Source organism: Octopus sinensis, linkage group LG5 (genome assembly GCF_006345805.1).
Source record: "Octopus sinensis linkage group LG5, ASM634580v1, whole genome shotgun sequence".
Lineage (NCBI taxonomy): Eukaryota > Metazoa > Mollusca > Cephalopoda > Octopoda > Octopodidae > Octopus > Octopus sinensis.
The window spans coordinates 31,510,992-31,535,143 of record NC_043001.1 but is presented as its reverse complement, the minus strand read 5'-3'; the positions used below and the strand labels follow the sequence as shown (position 1 = coordinate 31,535,143).

The following is a 24,152-nucleotide window of genomic DNA, read 5'->3' as shown; positions in this document are numbered from 1 at the left end:
GAGATGAATTGGTCACAGATTAAATTTGTTGATCATTGTTCTTCTGGATCAAGGCAAACCCAAGACTAAACAACAAGCACCTGATTAAATGAGTGACCAACATATGACCTGTTGCCTTCAATATCTTAATAGCTATCCCTTAACTGACCTACTTTGACATATGTCATAAGTGCCTTGATATAAGTCATAACTTCAGTTTCCTTACTTCTCAAGTCATTCATTTATAAATGCTTCTATTCATGAAAGTTCAGGCAATTAACTTGATTTATTAGCTAATGGAGTATGAAAATTACTAATGAAATATCAAAGTTCTTGTGCCAATCAATTATTAGATAAAGAAAACATGGATGATATGATTATTTTGAAGTGTAGTTGATTTAAATTTGCTATTTGAATCCAGTGACACCAACTTTAAAATTTTGTCCTGATTTTCAAGGCAATTAATTTCATAGCTTCTTCTTTCGTAACTGATCTTATTCATTCTGCTTCAGGAACTGCATGAAATTTTACTCAGTACCAAGTTGTAATTGTCATAGATATAAAACTGGTGATTACAAAATATAGAGCAAAATGCTACAAAATATCAGACAATTAAATACCAGGCAGCAGTCAAAATTACATTTTTATAGATAAACAATATTATTTTTCTCAACCAAAAATAATTCATAAGCACCTTATGCAAGACTATATTTCAGAATCATATGTAGATTCGTAGGTAGTGTGGTAGCTATGCAATAAAAAATCATCTTTACTGTCATCTTTGACTAATATTAGGACTCATCATTTGGATACAAAGTTGATATATTTGTTTCAAACTTTTTGGCTGAAGGCCAGCTGTTTTACGGAAGGGAGTAAACCAATAACATTGACCCCAAAAGGATGAAATGCAAAGTTGATCATGACAGTATTTGAACTCAGAATGTAAAACCAGAAGAAATGCCGCTAAGCATTTTGCCCAGTATGCTAACATTTCTGCCAGCCCACTCATTGCTTTACACAAAATTCGTATATTAACTTCAATAACATATTATTTTTCACTCAGGTTATTCGATCTTTTAGATCCAATCTGGATTATATTCTGTTTCATTTTAAACACACCTTAGTGTTATAGAGAGTATTGTTTAAATCAGAAGTCATTTACAGAGTGTACATATATGAAATTGCAAAGACATCTCAATTACATTCAAATTTATGAAGAAAGTAGTAGATATAGTATCATCCCGGCAGCTTCTTTCAATGTATCCTAATTGGAACCACTTATCTTCATAAGAGCTTAGTTTAGTTTCATTTGTATCTTCTTACAAATATGGTTTCCAAGCTTGCCTACAGTATTGAAGGTAAAACTGTTCAACTTGTATACTGCTGAGTATATTCAGACTTGTATGGTTTTCTGTGACAAATACAGATCCTATTTACTGTTTTTGTTTTTGACCTATGTGAAATTATATCTACTGCGTCGTTGATTTCAAAACCAGGTTTGTTCTTTTGTAAATATGATCGTGACTATTGCCAAGGAAGCAATCATACCAAGGATCTTTCTGCCCGTTATTGTGCAAAATGTCTATTATTCAGAAATTCTATAGTCTTGTAAAGTGAATGTAGTGACTGTGCATTAATGATGTTCAAGTTGTGACCGATGCCAATGTTTCATAACTGGCACCCATGCCAGTAGCACATAAAAAGCACTCACTACACTCTTGGAGTGGTTGGCCTTAGGAAGGACATCCAGCTGTAGAAACTCTGCCAGATCAGATTGGAACCCGGTGCTGCTACTAGTTTTCAGTCAAACCGGCCAACTCATGGAAAATGAACATTAAATGATGATGAGGATGAGGATGAAAGAAACAAGATTGACAGCACCCAATTTGAGAACGTTTTCAAGATCCCTGTTTATGGTGTAGCACAGGTTTGGCTTTAGGCATCTAGGTTACATGTGGGTGACATCTGGGTGCAGAAGTTTAGAGAGTGAGGAGTAGCATTATCCATGTTGTTAGGCATGGGTATGGGCAGTAGTGACAGCAGGTAGGTTGTTGATGTATTGAAGGTAAAATGTGAGGGATGAAACCAAACTAGGAGTGCATAGGAGTTGATGACATGTGAGTTAGGGAAAAAAGCTATTAGTACATGGTGTGATCTAGGGGGAAGTCTCCTATCACAAAAGATGTGAGCAAGATGGGGTCCATAGACAAACGGATTAGCTTCAAATTCTCATGCCAAACAGTCAAATACTTTGTAATTTCAAGTGAAGCAACATTGATTTCATCAAATTTCTTGAGGGTGATGGCACATGGATAAGAAGAGCAGGTCTCTGGTAAAAAGATAATCATTAAGAAAGAAGAACATGTCAAGATGTTGGATGTGGTTGTTGCTAATCACTTTCTTGTTCGTTTTTTAGATGTTGGAAGTGAGGGTGACAGAATCATAGATGGTAGGGCCAGAGAGGTTGCCCTTCTTGAGAATGCTGTAGCATGTTTCAAAACATCAGAGTAGATTCTTGTTGAGAGAGGAATGTAGATTGAAGGGTTTGGTGAGGAGAGAGCCTAACTTTGGGGCATATTGTTTGACAGTAATGGAATGAACACTGAGGAGGTCGATCATCTGAAATAAAGGTATTTTCACACTTGGTATGTATGTACACATTAACAAATGATAGATAGATAGACAGACAGACTCCCGTGTTGATGGCACGCAAAAAGCACCATCCGAACATGGTCAATGCCAGGTCCGCCTGACTGGCTCCTGTGCTGGTGGCATATAAAAAGCACCAACCGATCGTGACCAGTGCCAGTAACCCCTGACCTGCTCTTTGGCCGGTGACATGTAAAAAGCACCATCCAAATATGTTGGTTACCAGGCTCACCTTACTGGCTTCAGGGCCAGTGGCACATAAAAAGCACCATCCAAATGTGATTGTTGCCAGACCCGCCTTACTGGCCCCTATGCCGGTGGCATGTAAAAAGCACCCACTACATTCTCGGAGTGGTTGGTGTCATGAAGGGCATCCAGCTTTAGAAACTCTGCCAGACCAGATTGGAGCCTGGTGCAGCCGCTGGCTCTTCAGACCTCAGCTAAACCATCCAACCCATGCCAGCATGGAAAACAGACGTTAATCGGTGGTGGTGGTGGTGGTGGTGGTGGCAGCAGCTTTGGACAGACAGACAGACAATAAGCTTGGTGGAATGGAACAGAATAGTTTCAGAAGAGTGTGTATATTGTGAAATGGGATACAAAGTAGACAGCAAATGTGGAGGCTCTCAAGTATTGTAGTCTGTTTTCTTTACCTAAACAATGCTCAGTATTTGTTTGATATTTTTCAATATTATCTTTCACTGTCACCAAATATCCAGCCTAAACTAATTTTATGTTGTTGTTTTTTTTTTTTTGTTTTTTTTTTTTATAATCAGAACAATAATGCCAGCAGTTTGATTCTCACCTGAAAAATACAGACCCTAAATTTTTCCATCCGTTTTTAGCATGAAGTTTCAAGTGTTCTGAATTTTGTTATATTAAATGCTTCCCTGGTATTTAACTAAACTTAACTAATGATGAATGTCTTTCATTGAAGGTATACTATGCAAAGAAGAAACGACGAGCACAACTGCCACATGATGAATCAATACATAAGAAGGGACGTACGAATGTACCTGTCTATAACGACGGCTACGATGATACAAACCATGACTATATCATTACACCTGGAGAGAAATGGATGGATCGTTATGAAATTGATTCTTTAATTGGAAAAGGCTCTTTTGGCCAGGTAAGAAGAAAAAAAATGCAGTTGACCTCTTCCTCTTTCTATCTGTCTACCTATGTTTAGATCAAAATCTTTAAGTTTCAAATTTCCAGTAGTGTTTCTTGTGAGTGGATTTGGTAGACGGAAACTGAAAGAAGCCTGTCATAGATATGTATATATATATATGTGTGCGTGTTAGTATGTCTGTGTTTACGTCCCCATAACTTAGCAGTTCGGCAAAAGAGACCGATAGAATAAGTACTAGACTTACAAAGAATATATCCTGGGGTCGATTTTCTCAACTAAAGGCGGTGCTCCAGCATGACCACAGTCAAATGACTGAAACAAGTAAAAAGAGTATATATTTCTGAATAAAGTTGTATGAAACTTAATTCACTTCTGAAATGAAAATGTCAGCTTTTCCACTTTTTTAACCGCCTAGCTTAAACATAATAAAGTATTGCTTGTCAATTTGAAGTGAACACTGTCTGTAACTACTTAACTGAACCTAATGGCAGTTTCTTTTGGAGTTGAAAATATACTTTAGATTAGGTGCAGCATAATTGCGGTTAAGAAGTTCACTTCTCAACCATGTGGACTCGGGTTCAGTCCCACTATGGATAACCTTAGGCAAGTGTCTTCTACTATAGCCCCAGACCAACCAGTGCCTTGTGAGTGATTTGGTTTATGCAAACTGAAAGAAGCTCAACATGTGTGTGTGTTAGTGTCTCCTTATTTTGATGGCATATAACAGTTGTAAATGTCTCGTCTCTCATACAAGAGGCATCGTTCATTTCCAATCTTCTGGCCATGGGGAAATATAACATTGCATGGACATAGGTGAGGGTTTGTGAGAGAAGGGACATCTAGTTGTACCCATGCAAACATGGAAAGTTGGATGTTAAAGCAATGATGAAAACGATGATTAATTCAACTTTTAACCCTTTAGCATTCAGATTAATTTGTTAAAAGTAATCCTTATTTATTCACATTAAAAAAAGTTTATCTGATATTATTTTGTAGCTTCAAGATAGGAAAGATGTAATTACTTATTTTTAGAATGACATTGCAGGGTAGGTGTGAGATGCTGGTTCTGGCCAGTTTGAGCATAAAATGTGTAGAATATTCAGGCCGGATACAGCCGGTTTAAACACTAAAGGGTTAAACATGACCTGAACTCAGCCAACAAAGGTTTGAGATATAAGCAAACTACTGGCTTTAAACATGGGAAATTGTTATACTTTACACTCTCAGAGTGGTTGGCGTTAGGAAGGGCATCCAACGTTAGAAACTCTGCCAGATCAGTATGCAGCCATCTGGTTCGCCAGTCCTCAGTCAAATCATCCAACCCATGCTAGCATGGAAAGCAGACGTTAAACGATGATGATGATGGTGTTGATGTCATGCAATACCAAAGCTCGTCTTCATAAAGTATATGTAAGAAATATATTGTAGAAAGCATACACAGTGAATTTAGAGCATCTGCAACAATTGCTACATGGGTTGTCTGTTGGATGCGCAATGTTTGCTTACAAAAAGGTGTGTCGACAGAGTTTGACTAACATGGATAGATAATGTAAATTAATGGTACATATTAAGTGAAAGCATGATTTGCTCAAAAGTACTAAGATTTGAGAGGAAGTGGTTTGGTTAGGTACAAGAAGATTAATCTTAATGGAGAAATGATGCTGAATTAAGATATGTAGATAAGAAACTGTATTGCAAACCTGAACGGCCATATCAGTGTTAAAAAAAATAAACCTGGTGATATTAGCAATATCAGAGAAGAGAAAGAAGTTGTTGGTAGAAGGGATAATGTACAGTAATAAAGAGAGAAAAAAATGAATGAAAAAACTGAATGAAAATTGCAAGTTGATTTAGTGCAAATGAGTTGAGGAATCTCTTGAATATCAGAAGTCTAAGCATGTGCATCTAAGTTTAAATGGGAGATATACACTGGGTGAAGAAGTTCTTAGAGTGTTTACAAAGTAAAGAGATAAACCAGGGAAGACATAAACGATAGTTACTGCGAACTTTAAATAGTTAGGGCACTCTGATGAGGTAATAAAGGATAGGGACTATAGAAAAAAAGTGACCCTTCTTGGATCAACTAATTCTGCAAGAGATAGGTTTTAAATCATTAATAAGAATACTAATTAAGAACATTGTAGACATTGTATGCCTCCCTTTTCTCTCTCTCTCCCTGAATAGGGAGGAGCGAGCCTGTTTTCTCTCGGTAGTTGCTATGGCGAAAGAAGTAGTATGGAAGACGAGAGTGAAAGGAATTGCAACAGGCATGTTCATCTCCAGTCTCGAGCTAATCGACTTTTTAGTTTTCCACATGAAACGGAAAATAAGGCTGGAGAAGAAATGCCTGTCGCAAAGTGTGTTTCGTAAAAGATGGAAGTATATAGCAAGTATGTTGCGAGTGAAAGAACCTGTTTAATCGAGAATGTAAAAAGGGAGAAAGCAAAGTCTTCAGTGTGAGTATGTGGTTTGTGGGGTCAACTGCATCCTCCGCTTCATTTTTTGTTAATCACTCATTCTCATTTAATTGTATATATTTTAATTGTTTGTTTATTTATACGTTTCGTCTCATTCGATACCCTGACCTCAACGTTTGTTTTGTCTGTCCTCGTATTGTCCCCTCTTTTTCTCAACCTTATGGTGAATAAAGAAATACTCTCTCTCTCTATCTTTCTATTTATTGAGAACCATTTTTAATGAAATATATTTGTAGCACCTCCAAGTTCTTAAACATCAAACTTCATTCTGTTCCATCTAGGTTGTGAAGGCCTATGACCATGTTGATTTAGAATATGTTGCGGTGAAAATTATAAAAAATAAGAAGCCATTCCTTAACCAGGCACAAATTGAAGTGCGCCTGCTTGAACTCATGAACAAACATGATATAGAAAGCAAATACTACATAGGTAAGCGGGATTTGTTTTTACAAACAAATGCCTTTTCTTTTTTTTATCCCTTTCCTTCATGTTACCACTTTTGGCCATCAGGCAACTTCATCTGGTTTTCGTGTAACTTTGGCCTTTAAATCATGTTTTCATATCTTTCATAAAATGACATATACAACAACCTTTACTTAATATCAAAATTCTGTGTTTTGATGGCTAGACTATCAAAGATGTATTCTAAATAACTCCTCACTGATCTAATTTGTCTTATACAAAAAAAAATAGAGAGTACATAGCTTTTGTCATTTTCCGTCATGTACTCATGACATTGATAGATTGATTTATTTGCTAATTAATTAGTTAACTAATACACAACCCATAAAACATTTGAGTTTAGGGAGGATAGATTTGAAATTCCATAGATTGGCATTTATTTCAGAAATGTAAAGCTACTACTGGTCTCTATTACTATATCCTTCCTTTCCTCTAATCTAACAACTTTATCAGGGTCCTAAAAGCATTATAACAGTGGTCTTTAATCCATACACAATCTAATTAGATCATTTACAAAGAGGTCATGAATTAATAACTATTCAAACCAAGATTTATTTTCATTTACTTTTATCCTGTAGATCTTAGCTGCCATCCAAACCTAAATTCTGATATCATCTCATATAGAATTCTTCTCTTAAATAACTCTTCATGTATTCCTTATATGACACTGTTTTTCTCCCTACTCACATCCTTATTTCTTTTCAATTCATTAATCATGTTTTCTCAACCTCCTTTTAGTTGCACTTAGTCTCAAATCCACATTGCATATCAAATACATTTTTACTCTATCACTGCAAGTTGTCTTTTGGGCTCATATTTTATCACTAATTAGCATAAAATTCCTTAGTCACCCCTGTATTAAATCCACCTCTAGCACCTATTCTATGTAACCTCTTATCCTCCAGTAATCTAAGCAGCCAAAAGTCTTCACTTCTTAGCTACGCTTTCTAATAGATGCCTCATCCTCATACAACATCCTCAAAATATTCATTTAACTACCTACTCCTTTCCTACATATTAAATAGAACTAATTCTTTGATGAATCTTATATTGTGGCACCTACTTTTAAATAGTGCTTTAGATCCAACATTGCTCTCATCTTTAAGCTCTTTGACCATTCTGGAAACTCATATTGTCTCCATGTAGAAATACCATAACATCCCATGGCTACAGTAAGGATTAACATGAAGAAAAGATGGAGGATGGTGTTAGCATCTTGACGACATCTAATCCTCATCGATATCATTTTATGTCCATTTCTTTCCTTGCTGGTTTGGATTAGATTTGTCTTCTCCAGTAAGGTATCTCAACACTTGTTGCAGTATGTCATCATTTCTTTCATGTGGTCCAGTGTCCTGAGATCAGATTTGACCAATTCTTCCCACATCCTTCTTGGTTTTCCACATCTGCAAAGTCCTAATCTAAATCTTAGCCTGCTCATTGAGTATACTGATAGTCAGGTACCAAAGCTTTCTCTTATTACTGAAATGCTCTTTTAAATTCTATTTGTTTGGTTGCTCCACCTGTTACAAATCGCTGCAATCCTTCAACTCATACCCTACCAGTTTAAATGTAGAAAACTCACATTAGCTTTGCTCCAGCATACCCCTAAAAATGGTAGGCTGGTCGCAGCTGAAATGCCCTTCATCATAGGTCTTGTTGGTGAGGGTTGATGTGGAGGCTAAACAACAGTTGCAAAAGTAGTTTTAACAAGAAAAATATTTTTTTTTTTTTGGCCAGTATTTAAAATTAGCTAAATTAGTGATTGGCAACGTTGCTATAAATTTTGATACTGGAATTTGAATGTATCATTCTTTGTTTACTTTAACCCTTTAGCATTCAGATTTCTCTGTCACATGTACAGCATATTTATTCACCTTATCTTTTAATGTCAAGATTTTGATGATATGACTGTTTATTTTTAGAATTACATTATAGGGTAGGTGTGAGAGGCAGGATCAGGACATTTTGAACATATATTGTCCAGATATGATCAGTTTAAATGCTAAGGGTTTAAATTCATTCCCTCTTATATTTGTTTTAACCACCTCAAATCCAAGTCTTTTCACTGTTTTTGTACAATCATACACAAACCACCATCCAATAAGCCAACAAGGAAATAGCTGTCAAATTATCTTAAATCCTACCTTACCATCTTCAAAAAGGAAAGAAACATTGGATAATATATTTCTGGATGGAATAGTCATTGCTGAAACACTTTTGGTTATAGATCTGCTCAAAAATGTCTGATTTGAGACTAAAGTAATCTTTTATCTTTTACTTGTTTCAGTTATGCTGGGGGGGGGGGCACCACTTTGAATTTTTTAATCGAATGAATTGACCCCAGTACTTATTTTATTAAGCCTGCTGCTTATTCTGTCAGTCTCTATTGCCAAACTGCTAAGTTAGGGGGACACAAGCAGCGGAGGTAAGATATAAACACAAAGACACACACACATATACAAAATGGGCTTCTTTCAGTTTCTCTCTACCAAATCCACTCACAAGGCTTTGGTTGGCCTAAAGCTATAGAAGACACTTACCCAAGGTGCCAAGCAGTGGGACTGAACCTGGAACCATGTGGTTGGGAAGTAAGCTTCTTACTACACTGCCACGCCCACACCTAATAACTATAATCCAACTTCAACCCATTTCCTTCAGTTCTTAACACTCCAGTTGTCTCTTTTTTCACTTGGGATCAGAAGACTGTATTTCCCAGGAATTATTTATTTCCTCTTATATACTTACATATATCCAGCTCATAAGTAATAAGTTACAATGACACCAGTTATTATATTTTTCATACTATTTATCTAATCAACTGGAAATTAGCCATTTTAAGCTAGTTTAATTACTGAGCTTAAGCTTCTTCATCAGGTTAGTGATTATTTTTTTAGCATTTGCATTTCTGTTTGATTTCATATTTATTTATATATTTCCTTACAGATTCTTTATAGCATGTAGTCTTTTTTATTATTTGTAGGCAAAGGAGGTGGGTGGAGTCTGATTCTATTTTGGAGTTAGAATTACAAGCAGGTAGAAAGTTGATTGGCTGTAGATTATTCCTCAAACCTCAATACTTTTCAAGTGTTATATTAATCACTATGGGAATGAGAAAGTTGTGCAAAAATGAATGAATCATTTAATCACATGCCAGCTAGCTTTCTTTTTCACGTAGGCTTATATGATAAAGTTAGCCAGGTGAAGCCCATCTTTCTAATAGGCTGCTGATTACAGCCAGAAATCACTGTTACAAAAAAATAATTGAAGTGAAATGGCACATTTAGGACTTAAACTTGTTTTGTAGATTCACTTGCTAGAAACTTTAACCCTTTTATTACCGTATTTATTTTGAGATGCTCTGTGTTTCTTTCAATTATTTTAAATGTGACAAAGAATTTAGTAAAATAACTTAGTTACCATTTAGTTAGTGTCAGTAACATAAATTGTGACAAAGGTTTGGTGGAAGATTTTAATTCAAAACTTAAGTAAACAAAACATTTGTACTACAGAGCCAGAAGGCAGTTTCGGCTGGGTTGGTAATGAAAGGGTTAACATTACTTTATTATAGTCAAATCACAACATTTATAGATAAAAGCAATTTTGAAAAACAAGTGGAAAAACAAATTTGAAGTTAACTCAGCATCCCGAATTACATCCATTTAAAAAGAAACCCTCCTGTCCTCATGTGGATTCATTTTTCTGTGCTATAGTTTTGTTGATGACTAACTAAATCCATATTTCTTTATATCAAGGGAAAGTTATCTGCTTGTTGAAATGTCCCTTGAAATATTGGGTCATCCCATAAATAATGCAGTTTTTTCAAAATTGCATGAAAAATTGGAGGGGGACGGGATAAACTACCTGCATCAACTTGCTATGAAAGCAGGTAGTAATTTTACCTTGTCCTTATTCTTAGTGCAAGTTTTGAAGAGTGCAATTCGATTTTAACAGTTATTTTTTCAGTTATAATGAAAGTGACAAAGGAGCATATTCAGCATATTTTGCTTTATGAGTTCAATAAAGGCAACAGCACAACAGAAAGTGCAAAGAATATTAATGCAGTATATGGGGATTGGACAATAAGCATGAGCCAATATCAATGGTGGTTCCAGAAATTCCAAGCCAGAAACTACAGCCTAGAAGATGAGCCTCATCCTGCAAGATCTGTAAAGCTCGACAAGGATGTCCTGCAAACCTTGGTGGAACAAAATCCCATCATAACTGTTGAGGAACTAGCAGAGAATCTTGCACTTGGTCATTCAACCAGTCATTCAAGTCAGCACTAGACGAAAAACGACGATCTTTGGTTTCAAGACAAAAGGTGTTCTTCCATCAGGTTAATGCTCAACCACATACAGCGAGGATGACATTCCAAAGGCTGGAGCAGTTTGAATGGGAAACGATGCCCCACCCACCAAATTGGCCAGACATTGCTCCATCTGATTATCATTTATTCCACAGTCTTCAAAATCATTTGGATGGAAAAAATTAAGTTCTGTAGATGAGATCAGAACAGTTAGAGGAATATTTTTCATCACAGAGTGAATTTTGGAAGAGGGGCCTTACAAGTCCACCAGCTAGATGGAAGAGCATTGTAGAAAATGAAGGAGAGTATATTTTAGATTAAAGAAGAACTTTATCTTAATTTTGGAAAATAAAAAAGTATTTTAAAAAAACACATTATTTATGGGATGATCCAATACTTTTGGTGGTTAATTTTACTATTACCATGTATGGTAGTATTTCTTTGCCAAACACAAACCACACCAGCTTCATAATAACAATTCTTACATTAGTAGCCAAATCATTTTGAAACATTCTGAGAAAGTTTTTCAAAATGTCTCCACCACAACCATTTAACACAAGACTTTTCTTCCTATTCTATACAAAAGTAATCCTTTGTAATGATAAAATAATGTTGTCAGCTGGTATTAATCTCAGGAAATTTAATAATAATGCTTACTACACTTCTTTTATTTGTTTCTGCAGTGAGGAGCCCATAGTTTACAGCAGTGGTTCCCAACCTGTGGTCTGCTGACCCCTGGTGGCCCACAGAGGTAGTACTGGGGGTCTGTGAACTAAATTCAAAATTTCATATATATATATATATATATATATAAACAATTGCAGCATGGAAGGTGTTTATAAGCCATTTAAGAAACACATAATAACTGTTAGATCCACTTCAACATTTAAATTTAATTTGTCAAAATATTTTCGTCGCTTTGAGACCGCGACCTGTTCACTGACAAAACTACGTGCTGCATCTCTTATTTTGATAAATTAAATTCAAATGTTGAAGTGAATCTAACAGTTTTTGTGTGTTTCTTAAATGGCTTATAAACACCTTCCATGCTGCAATTGTTTTCGTTCCAGCACATGATCTCAGATCAAGTCACTCGCTATGCAAGTACATCTCCGTAAATATATATATATATGTAAGGATAAACATATTAAAAGGGGGCTGTGAGAAAACTCATTTAAATATAAGGGATCCTTGGTCGTGAAAAGATTGGAAACCACTTGTTTTCAGTAACCACTTTCACCTATTGTCTTTTGGCCTGATATCTTCGACATATCTCCAGATTCTCTACTCTACCCTAACGTCTCTCTCTCTCTCTCTCTTTCTTTCTCGTTTACTTTCTTACCCATCCTCCATGAATACATCACATAATCATTAATTTAGTGGGGTACTTTTGAAATAGTGAAGCCATTAAACTATCATCCTGTGGTCATACAAAATTTTCTTCTACTTATTATACTCCTAAGTCTACGTAGCTGAAGGGCCTTTCATCATATAATCAAAACATAATTCTCTTTTCTGATCAGCACACTTTATTATTGAATATATCAAATAATAATTTAAGGCAGCAAGCTGGCAGAAACATTAGTATGCTGGGCGAAATGCTTAGGGGTATTTTGTCTATCTTTACATTCTGAGTTCAAATTCCGCCGAGGTCAACTCTGCCTTTCATCTTTTCGGGGTTGATAAATTAAGTGCCAGTTGTGCACTGGGGTTGATCTAATTGACTGGCCCCCTCCCTAAAAATTTCGGGCCTTGTGCCTAAGAGTAGAAACAAATATATCAAATAATTTATCAATTATTACTACATGCCAAGATCACTAAATTACTGTGTAGAAAGGCTTCAATAATTCTTCCAATGCTTTTAAAAATACCTAGGCATTTTTAAAAAATTAATTCATTGAAAATTACAAGATAACAATTCCCTAGGAATTACAGCTTTGGTTAATTAGAACAGAAAGGAGACTGAATTTGTTGACCTTTCGCAAAGTAAGTTCTTGACTCGACCATTTCCATTTACTTGGTTGTAGACATTTGTAAAAGTTTTCCCATGTCATGAAAAGTGTCATTGACATTATTGAATTCAAGTTGTATACACTAATTCATTAGCTTCAGAATAAATAGTGTCCTGTCTTGTGTCATAGCACCAACTAAGGGCAGCAGTGTCTTAGGTTTTTAACTGTGGTGAAAAAGGAGAGGTATACTTAAAGATGGATTAAACATAAATGTTCATTAAACTGATTCTTAAAAATGAAACCCAGACAAGCATTTTTCAAATATTCTCAACTATTTTTGAATTGGTAAAGTCAGTGGATTGACAGTATTGTTAGAGAATTAGAAAAATGCTTTGTGTCATTTGGTCCAGCACTTTGCATTCTCACTTTGCGCAGAGGTGGTACCATAGCCAATGAGGGTTATCCGAGGCGTGGTTATTGCTAGTTGAAAACTTTGCATTCTCAGTTCAAATCCTGCCAAAATCAACTTTACCTTTCATTTTTTGAAGGTTGATAAGTATTAATCAAGTAGTGGGGTTGATTGCTCAGTAGAATTTTGTCCGTCTTTACATTCTGAGTTTAAATACCACCAAGGTTGACTTTGCCTTACATCCTTTCAGGTTTGAGGAAATAAGTGCCAGTTAAGTACTAGGATTTATGTTATCAACTGATCCCCTATCCCTAAATTCCAGGCCGTGTGCCTCTAGTAGAAAGGATTATTATTATTAATTTGAGCAATGGGTAATAGATTCAATAAAATAATAGGCAAAATGCTGTGTTATTTAATTAAATCCTTATACATTTGAATTCAAATCTTCCTGAGCTCAACTGTCTTCCTTTTGGGTGAGATCAATTTAAAATTTCTGGACTTATGCCAATATAAGAAACCAATTTTATTTTAATTTTTTTTCTTTATTATTATTGTTTACCTTGGTTTTCTTTCTCGTTATTATTTTGTTCATGTTTTTTATGTTTTTGTTAACATTTTTATTCAATTTGTTAGTTTTTGTTCTTTTTTTTTTGTTTTGTTTTTTTTTTTTCTTTTAATTTGACATTTCATCTAAGCCAAATTTCTTCACCTTAATTCCTCAAATGTGAATACGTTTAAAAAAAAAAAAAAAGTACAAATGTACATATTTATGTACCTGTTTTCTGTAATTTATTTTGAATAGTAATTTTCTGCAGAAATACTGTAGATGAAATATATAAAAAAAATATATAAATTAAAGATATTTTATAGAATTGAATAGAAATTTTTGGGTATCCTAAAATCCTGCAAATTTTTTCTGCAGCCGGAGAATTGCGGAATTCTTCCGGGACAGGTAAATATAAGCATATACACATTTATTTTAGAAAATGATTGCACTTTTTTTATGGGATTTTTCAGCCTCTACAAGTGAACTGTTTATGCATACACATTAACAAATGGAAAATTTGGTTGAAGGGAGAATTGTAAATCTGAATCATTAATTTATTATTTATAATTCTTAGAAATTAGCAAAATCGGGGTAGAGTACCAAACTGAACATCCTACATTCTATGTACTATGTTCAAATACTGCCATGGTTGACTTTATTATTTACTTCTCTGGGTTTGATAGATATGTAATAAGTTTTATATACCGGGGTTTGTTTCCATTGCTTGTACTTCCTACCCTTCCTCTCCAATGTATTTTATTAAAATATATCCTTTTATTTATTTATTTATTTAGCTCAAATATTAGAAATATATAAATTTGAATTAATTCAAGTACATGGTTGTGATAACATTTACATACAACCCTTTCGTTACTGTATTTCTTTTGAGATGCTCTGTGTTTCTTTTAATTACTTTAAATATAACAAAATATTTAGTAAAATAACTTAGTTATCATTGAGCTAGTGTTAGGAACATAAATTGTGACTAAGGTTTGGTGGAAGATTTTAATTCAAACCTTATGAAAACAAGACATTTGTACTGAGAGCCAGAGCCGGTTTCAGCCGGGTTGGTAATGAAAGGGTTAATTAAATAGTTTGATATCTTGAGGGTAGGGGGAAACCACTTCTGTGGCTTCTATCTTAAGACATTCTGGCTATTAAATCACTGACTATTGAAAATAATAAAAATAGTTGTTCCTTTACAATGGGGACTGCCCCTGGTTGGTGGTTAGTCATTATACAATTTGTTAGCATCAACATGTCCTCACTCCATCCCACTCGTTTTTGTTTTTGTTTTTTTTTTTTCCTTTTATTAATATTAATCACTGGCAACCATTCTTTCGATGTAAATTGGGAATTTTTTTTTTTTTCCGCAAGAAACGTCTATGTAACTTTTTATTCCTATGTTATTGGTTTCATTTTTAAAATTACATATTGGTGGAATGTGATAACTCTTTATATATATATAACTACTAAATAAATATGTTTTAATGGCTGTGTGGGTTTGTATGGGCAAGGTGGGAAGGACCCTTAGTTATCTCCAAACATTGCATTACTGTTTCTTCATGAAAGGTCATTGCAACATGCATGTCTATAATTTCTATGACCTTGTTGATCGCCTCAAAAGGTATTATCTAATTATGTATGTCTTGGTGGCAAAAAGTAAAGTTTTAAAGTTAAGCATATATACATTTTTTTTTTATCTTTAATACTTTTTTCTTTCAGAACAGAAAGAAATAAGTTGTTTTTTTCTTATTTGTGGTTTCTAAATTTCCAGATGAAGTTGTCTTTAAATTCTCATCTTTTCTGAATATATGGGGCCTGCTTATTTTGACATATTGATTTAATTATATTATTTTAATTATATGTTGCTGTTGTTGTTCTTTTAGAGTATAGGCTAATTTGTGCATGTGTTTGTGTTTATGAGTGTGTGTGTGTGCAAATATATATATATATATATATATATATAGGTATCATCATCATCATTTGACATCCACTTTCCGTACTGGCATGGGCTGGATGGTTTGACTGAGGACTGGCAAGCCAGGAGGCTGTACCAGGCTCCAGTCTGATCTGGCATGGTTTCTACAGCTGGATGCCCTTCCTAATGCCAACCACTCTGAGAGTATAGTGGGTGCTTTTACGTGCCACTGGCACAGAGGCCAGTCAGGCAGCACTGGCATCAGCCACAATTACAATTTAATTTGATTCAATAGGTCTTCTCAAGCACAGCATATTGCCTGACGATTGAAGGGTACTTTTAAACAGGCCAGTTATGCAACACCAGCATTGGTCGCAGCTATGATCTCACTTGACAGGTCTTCTCAATCACAGCATATCTCCAAAGGTCTCAGTTGCTTGTCATTGCCTCTGTGAGGCCCAACATTCAAAGGTTGTGCTTCACCACCTAATCCCATGTCTTCCTGGGTCTACCTTCCCACAGGTTCCTTCCACTGTTAAGATGTGATACTTCTTTACACAGCTGTCCTCATCCATACGCAACACATGACCATACCAGTGCAGTCATTTCTCTTGCACACCACATCTGATGTTTCTTATGTCCAACTTTTCTGAAAGTGCTTACACTCTGTCATGTATGCACACTGACATTACACATCTAGTGGAGTATACTGGCTTCATTTCTTTCAAGCCTACGCATGTCCTCAGGAGTCACAGCCCATGTTTCACTACCATGTAGCATGGCTGTTCACACACATGCATCATACAGTCTACCTTTCACTGTGAGTGAGAGGCCCTTTGTTACCAGCAGAGGTAGGAGCTCTCTGAACCTTGCCCAAGCTATTCTTATTCTAGCAGCTATGCTCTCAGAGCATCCACTCTCACTACAGACTTGGTCACCTAAGTAACGGAAGCTATCAACTAATTCTGGCATGTGATGGAGTCTGTTTTCTGTACATCTTCAGTGTTTATTGCCCCTGTGCATCTGCCACACATGCAAAAGCTGTTTTCCTAGTTAACCTTCCTTTGATATAGCTGCACCTCTTATGTGTCCATAGCTTACACTAGGTACATCTTAAAGGAGTTTCTACCTACGCCTTTTCTACAGGGCCATCTACCTGAAGGGGTTTGTGATTTTTCTGCCTTCCTACTTATTAAGATTTTGGTTTTTGCTAGATTGACTCTTAGGCCCTTCAATTCTGGACCTTGTTTCCACATCTGAAACTTCTTCTCTAGTTCTGGTAGTGACTCAGCTATTAGAGCAGGGTCATCAGCATAGAGGAGCTCCCAGGGGCAGCCTGTCTTGAATTCCTCTGTTATTGCCTGGAGGACTATGATGAATATGAAGAAGCTAAAGACTGATTCTTGGTGAACCCCTACTTCTACCCAGAATTCTTCATTATTCTTGTTGCCAATCCTCACCTTACTGACAGACTCTCTTTCTCCTGTTCATTCCTTTCATTTAGCAACCTTTCATAATGGTGTCTACAAGTCTTTCTTTGCCGCATCATTAAATGCAAGTGAGCCATCATCCATGTGGATATATCTCTCTCTTATGACATCACAATTCTCTCTCACACACTGTTTTGCAATATGAAACACTTCAAGTCTCTGGTCCTCACAATCCAGAACATTGGCAAATTTTTTTTTATCTGCTTCCCCTCTGGTTAAGTAAACCTGTCTCCTAGCTTCCCTTCTGACCATCTGATACATTTCCCTACTACCACCACACTTCCAGTCCTTCCATGCTCATTTCTTTTTCCTAATGGCCCTGTCAACTACATTGTTCCACAACCATGTTACCTTAGGTCAAGAGGGAACTTTGCACCAGCCATAGATCTGGTCAGTAGCCCTCAACAGGTTATCCTGTAGGAACTTCGAGTTGTCCTCCACACTATGTGATGCTATATCCTCCTCTTTTTCATCAAAAGCTTTAAGTAATACATCTCTAAATCTCAGTCCATTCAGAGGATCCTTAAACCTTCAGACCCTTCTTTTCCATACTGATCGTCTTTTGGGCAACCATCTTACCCTGATCCTGAAGTTGCTAACTACTAACCTATGTTGTGGGGGTGCATTCTTCACCTGAGAAAGTTTTGGCATTTATAAGTAGCCATCTTCCCTGTTTATTTGAAATAGCTCACAGGAAAGATGGCTACTTAAAACTCCTAACAGAGGAGTTTTAAGACCAGCAGTCCATGAGAACTTGTATGCTGATGATATTTTTATAGCTGAATTTGTAATGGATTTAGAGAAGAAATTCCAGTTGTGGAAGCAAAACTCAGAATCAAGAAGCCTCAGTGTAAACTTAACAAGGTTTTAGTATGTTGCAAAGAAGACAGGACCCTATTACTTTCAGAGATTCAACAGTGCTCAACAAGCAGAAAAGGAGTAAATAGAAATTCCATATAGGGTATTAAGTGTAAACTGTGGACACACTAGAAGTGTAATGCAATCACAGGCAGCCTAGCAGTGAAGGTTGATTTGATTTCATATGTGGTTTATGCACAAGAATAGTTAGCAATGATAACACATACAAAATATATTCCTTCAAATGCTCAGGAGGCTCTCTAGAAATAGTCATAAATTTTTGTTTCCTTAGTAACCTGATTGCTGTTGGAAGTGGATGTTCCAAAAGTATAAAAGTATAATGATAAAAGTTAATGATTGAAAAATGCTCAAAGTGTCATTCGCTTTTAGTTGTTAAAAAGGGTTTGTTTGTTTTTTTCTCAGAGTAAAGTGTAGATTGTATGATGCTTGTGTACAAAGTGTGATGTTGCATGGTAGTGAAATGCAGGTCTTTGAATGCAGAAGATTTGCAAAGGCTAGAAAAAGTAAAGTGAGCATGTTCCACTGGATGTGTAATGTTAGTGTGCATGAACAACAGGGCACAAATGAACAGACAAAACATGCTGGATATTATCGATGGCCTTATGATCATTAGTTCAATAGTGTAGCCACTAGTTCACATGTTGATCTTAAAATTCCTGTATGATGCAAAATCAGAGAATTATAATATATAAATGATGGGACCAAGCAAGCTATCTTAAATTCTCTTTTACACATCCCATGGTTACGAATGTACTGGTACTTAGTCATTCTGTATGAAACAGGTAACATGTATCAATAATATTCTAGGCTACAAGCTAGTGTGAGGGCTGGCATGTCAGAAAATAAATCCAACATTTCCTCTGCATGTCATAAAAGGCATCTAAAAGGAGTTGAGGTAGGATTTGCACTTTGGCCTCAAAACCTTCACCATCAATGACTACCCAGACACAGGGGTTGCAGGGTTGTTACCTAAGTGGTACAATGGTGTTACTTACCAGGAGTAGGGAACCATCAACAAATGGTGGATGCAATGATGTGAGGGCATGCCCTCATACTATTACAAAACCAGTAAGGTATTGTTAAGAATGTACTATCAATTTAATAAGTTGTACATCCCCATTTAACAGACACAACATGTCTGATGAAGGGCACATACCATGGTAAAAATAAACCCTGATTGTATAATAGCAAGACTGGCAAAGACATAGGTGCCTCAATGCACTTATTCAGCCTGCTGGAAATAGCAACACAGTAACCCTTGAAATGCTGCTTGACCATCCTGAGAAAAGGATACATTGAATAATTTAGTCATGGTTATACAAAATTACAGAATGACCACAGGTCTGCTTAATCTCAAGGCTGACCATGGGCTTAAACAACAACTGTGCATTTGATTTTTGATTTTTCTACCCAAGCTGACTTCCTTGTTTCTTTACTTGTTATAACAGATGAACGGATGATAAAACACTTGTCACTTTTGTTGAAATTCATCATCATCGTCGTCGTTTAACATCCGCTTTCCATGCTAGCATGGGTTGGACGATTTGACTGAGGGCTGGCAAACCAGATGGCTGCACCAGGCTTCAATCTTGATCTGGCAGAGCTTCTACAGCTGGATGCCCTTCCTAATGCCAACCACTCCGAGATTCAGAAATGCCTCAGTGTGGCCACTTGATCTTTTAGAAATACCAAGCAAATTTCTCACAAACTGCACATTATCTTACAAAAAAAAAAAGAGGTGCATTGCATAATGGTGACATGGAGCAACTGAGTCTGAGGAAATGACAGTTGGTCATAGTTTGAATGTCTTTGATCAGAGTTCTGTTTGAGTAGGACTGACACGGGCCTAACCAATGTCTGTGCTGACATAATGCATTTACAACAACAGCAACACAAACAACTGAAACTTGAGATTTAATTAAACTATGGAATAAATATATTCAGAAACAAATCTAGTGTAATTTAAGACTTATCGGAATTTATTCTCAGACATTACTATATTGTGTAAATACTAAGTATGTTTTAGATGACTCTCTCTCTCTCTCTCTATCTATCTATCTATCTATCTATCTATCTACACACACACATATGCACGCACACACAACCTTATTACTTTGCTTGTAATTAAATATAATGGTTGGCTGAAGGGAATGAATTTTTTTTTTTTAATCTGTATTTCCAGCTTACTAATTTAAATTTACTCAAAATTTTGATAATAGCATGAATTGCAGAATTCCTTTAAAAAATTATTCCAACTATCTCCTCCTGTTAATGAATGCTTCTTCTCGTAATGTTTTGAAGATCTAATAATTCTGAAAATACGATAAATATTACAGTCCTTCCTTTTTTTTAGTGATGTTTGCTTATTTATTAACTAATCCTACCCACCTCTTATCATTCTTCTAGTTTATTACAATGTAGCTGATATTATACAATTTTACGGAGATTATTGAGTATAATGTTAAACTGTTCTTAGAATTATGTTCACTTTATCCCATACATATGATTATTTAATGAATATACAGGAGTTATATGTAAGCTACTTCAGGTTTCATGCTTGGATAACACAGTAATAGGATGGGCTGGTATAATGTACTATGCATGATCCAGCAATCCTTCTGGCTCAAATGACACAGCTACTCTGAGGAAATACAAATAACTGCACCAACTTTCTAAAATAAGACCAGAAGTTTATACAAGATGCAAGCATCTCACCAAATTTCTGTTATCGAACTGGAAGAGACATGCAGTTTAACACACTTTAGCTTCTCCTCCATTTGACTACCTACTTTAGACATAGTTATTTTTACTGTAAACACCCAAACAGATAAAGGGCATATAACATTCTCATTTTCCTTTAATGTTTTCCCTCATTTTTTTCTCTTTTTTTGTGATTTTTTTCTCATTATTTTTCCTTGCAATTCCTCACAGAGTAACCATGTCATTTGTACCTGAGCAGTTGCTGGATTGTGCCCTGTATGCTATCCAAGCATGGAACTTAAATCCTGTTTTCATTAAATGATACTTGTCTCTCACTGGATGTGTACATTTTTGCTGGTCCTACACACAAGCAAACAGTACAAAGTATATATATATATATAAGTTAGGTAGTAGTGTTCTCTTAGTATATTACAATTCCAAAATATTTAGTATTCTGTAAAGTTAGTGTACTAAACACAGTAGCATTTAATTAGTTTAATTAAACAGATCAGAAAAAATTTAAATGCTATCACTATGCCATGTATGGGTCTTGAATAGAAAATGTTGTTTGTTTTTTTTCTGTGGGGGTGGTTTCCTATGCCTTTATCTATTAAACATGCATCTATATGGAATTACAGGTTGTGTTCAAATAAACAAATAAGCTCATCACTTTCTGTTTGTGTGAGCAAAAGCAACTGTAATGTCTGTGGCAATGCCCCCTGCATCACCACATCCTCTGGCTGAAACAAGTAAAAAAAATATATTGAGGATAACATGCCAGTGTATGATTAATTGGTAGGAAAGATAAGGGAAGATCCAATATTGTGGAATAAAGTATTTGTAGATGATAATTGAAGGGAGACAATGCAGTGGATGTCTTGTTTGAATCTAAAGACAGAAAAAAATATGTTGGCATAGAGAAATAGCAAATAGGTGAATGCTTAATAGCATTTATACTACAATACAACTGATTAAGATAGTAAAGTGCCTTAACCCTTTCGTTACTGTATTTATTTTGAGATGCTCTGTGTTTCTCTCAATTATTTTAGATATAACAAAGAATTTAGTGAAATAGCCTTAGTTATCATTCAGCCAGTGTTAGGAACATAAACTGTGACTAAGGTTTGGTGGAAGATTTGTACTCAGTGCCAGAGCCGGTTTCAGCCGGGTTGGTAACAAAGGGGTTAAAATGGTGATTAACATAACTATTTCAAGGCAAATTAACAAAAATTCCAAAATAAAGTGCTTGATATTGCATTTGAATGTATCAGTTGAAGAAGACAATCTAAAGATCACTGAATGGATGTTCTGGTTTTCAGGAATAGATGAAACTGCTAAAGGAATTTTTGAGATCTAAATTGTTCTACTTCCATTTACATCTATGTAGTTTCTCTACCATCTTTTCCATCCATTACTGGTTTTTATTGAAATACATGTCAATACTCTTCAGTTTACAGTTTATGTATAAAATTAAACTAAACTGCTAAAATTAAAATTAAAAAGTTTTTCAGAATTTGTAGAATTTTCTGGCAGCCTTCAACTGCAGGGGACATCAACTGTTAACTAATTTTATTTTTTTGTCAGTCCTTCTGTAATTCATTTTCTGTTGTTATTAGGACTATCAGGAAAAAGTGTTTTCACTTTTCAAGAAATGCTAATGTATTTATAAAATGTGTGATAAATGCTTTTGAGTAAAATCTTCTTAGCCAGGGCCTGGTTTTGATAACTGATTATAGAAAATTCATTTCTCTTTAGCCTTTAAATAAGGGATAAATGTTACATTTATTTCCCCCATGCTTAAGTAACAAATCAATAGTTAAAGTATGAATTTGAAAATTATAAGATATATATATATATATACACACACATACATGCATACATATAAAATATTAATATGCTTGAATTTTAATTCAGGTTTGAATCAATACTAATCATATATGCTTTCATTTTTCCCTCCCTTTTTTTTTCCTTTTTTTTTTTCTCTTTCTTTTACTGTAGTGAAACTGAAAAGGCATTTTATGTTCCGAAACCACTTGTGCCTAGTATTTGAACTCTTATCCTACAATTTATACGACTTACTACGAAACACCAATTTCCGAGGGGTATCTTTGAATTTAACTCGAAAATTTGCCCAGCAGTTGTGTACAGCACTATTGTTCCTTGCCACACCTGAGTTGAACATCATTCATTGTGACCTGAAACCTGAAAATATATTACTGTGTAATCCCAAACGCAGTGCAATCAAAATAGTTGATTTTGGCAGTTCCTGTCAATTAGGTCAAAGGGTAAGCAACATTTTCTTTTGTTTTCTATTGTGCATCTGTTAATCTTCTACATTACATTCATCAAATTAGCAATCATTTATAGTGACCCCTCGCTACTTTGCAGTTCAACTATTGCAGATTCACAACTTCGCAGATTTTTAAGATATATATATATGAACGACTAAAATTTTTCATTAAATCCATTAAGATATTAATAATAAATATTATTTCCTAGTCTAGGAACAACAAAAGAAGTGTAAAATAGCAAAAAAGCATATACAGGGGTATTTGAACTTAAGACGGGCTGTGATTGGTGCAATGGAGAGTGACGTCGAATCACAGCTTTCTGTTTTGTAATCTGGCCTGTGTAACAGTAACGATCTTTATTTTTTTAAATCTAAAGTGTTATTGCCTAACAGTTGTCCTTGTTATTAATAGACTACTGTAATGGGTGGGTTGTTAACAGTACAGAGCGGGTTTTAAAAGTCCAAATACACGTTAAATAAATACTGTAAATATGGTGTCCCTACTTCGCAGAAATTCAGTTATCGCGGCCGGTCTTGGAACCAATCTACCGCGATAAACGAGGGATCACTGGACTAACTTTTTCAATAACGGCAGGACTTTAAATAGGTTTATGATTTACGATTCTCTTTTGCGATCTTACCATGATTAGCCTGGTCCATAAAATACCAATAACATGACAAAGTAAGTTGGACTGAGTCTGTAATCCTATGACCTGAGAGTTACTCAGGAGAAGGGTTGGTTATCATATCTGCTGTTATCATGTGCTATCAAAGCTGTTAGAACAAGTCATGCAACCTTTATATAGTGACTTCATTTGCTAGAAATAGCAGCCAGATTTCTTCCAGATCACATCCAGCCATCTTAAAAAAGGAAAGAAGATGTTAGAATGGCATAGACCTTGGGACAGTACTGAAATAGTGATGAGACGGTAGTAGCTAGAACGTATTTAGTC

General features: G+C 35.4%; 1 protein-coding gene and 1 non-coding gene across 11 annotated transcripts in view; both read left to right on the top strand.

The window, feature by feature from the left end:
* Window positions 1–24,152, top strand: part of LOC115211760 (dual specificity tyrosine-phosphorylation-regulated kinase 1A) — a 509,539-nt gene that overhangs the window by 463,562 nt on the left and 21,825 nt on the right. For 7 of the 10 annotated variants that reach the window (XR_004999371.1, XR_004999370.1, XM_036503300.1 and 4 more), the window contains 4 exons: window positions 3,566–3,760; window positions 6,522–6,669; window positions 14,295–14,324; window positions 22,905–23,194. Coding sequence is in view for 8 of the 10 variants with exons in the window: in XM_036503300.1 (XP_036359193.1) it covers window positions 3,566–3,760; window positions 6,522–6,669; window positions 14,295–14,324; window positions 22,905–23,194 (663 nt within the window). In the remaining 2 variants the exon portion in view is untranslated. The remainder of the gene's footprint in view (window positions 1–3,565; window positions 3,761–6,521; window positions 6,670–14,294; window positions 14,325–22,904; window positions 23,195–24,152) is intronic. The other 3 variants (XM_029780425.2, XM_036503297.1, XM_029780427.2) reach the window with 3 other exon arrangements.
* Window positions 13,387–13,530, top strand: LOC115212449. Its single transcript, XR_003881729.1, has one exon. It is a non-coding gene; the product is annotated as a U4 spliceosomal RNA (small nuclear RNA).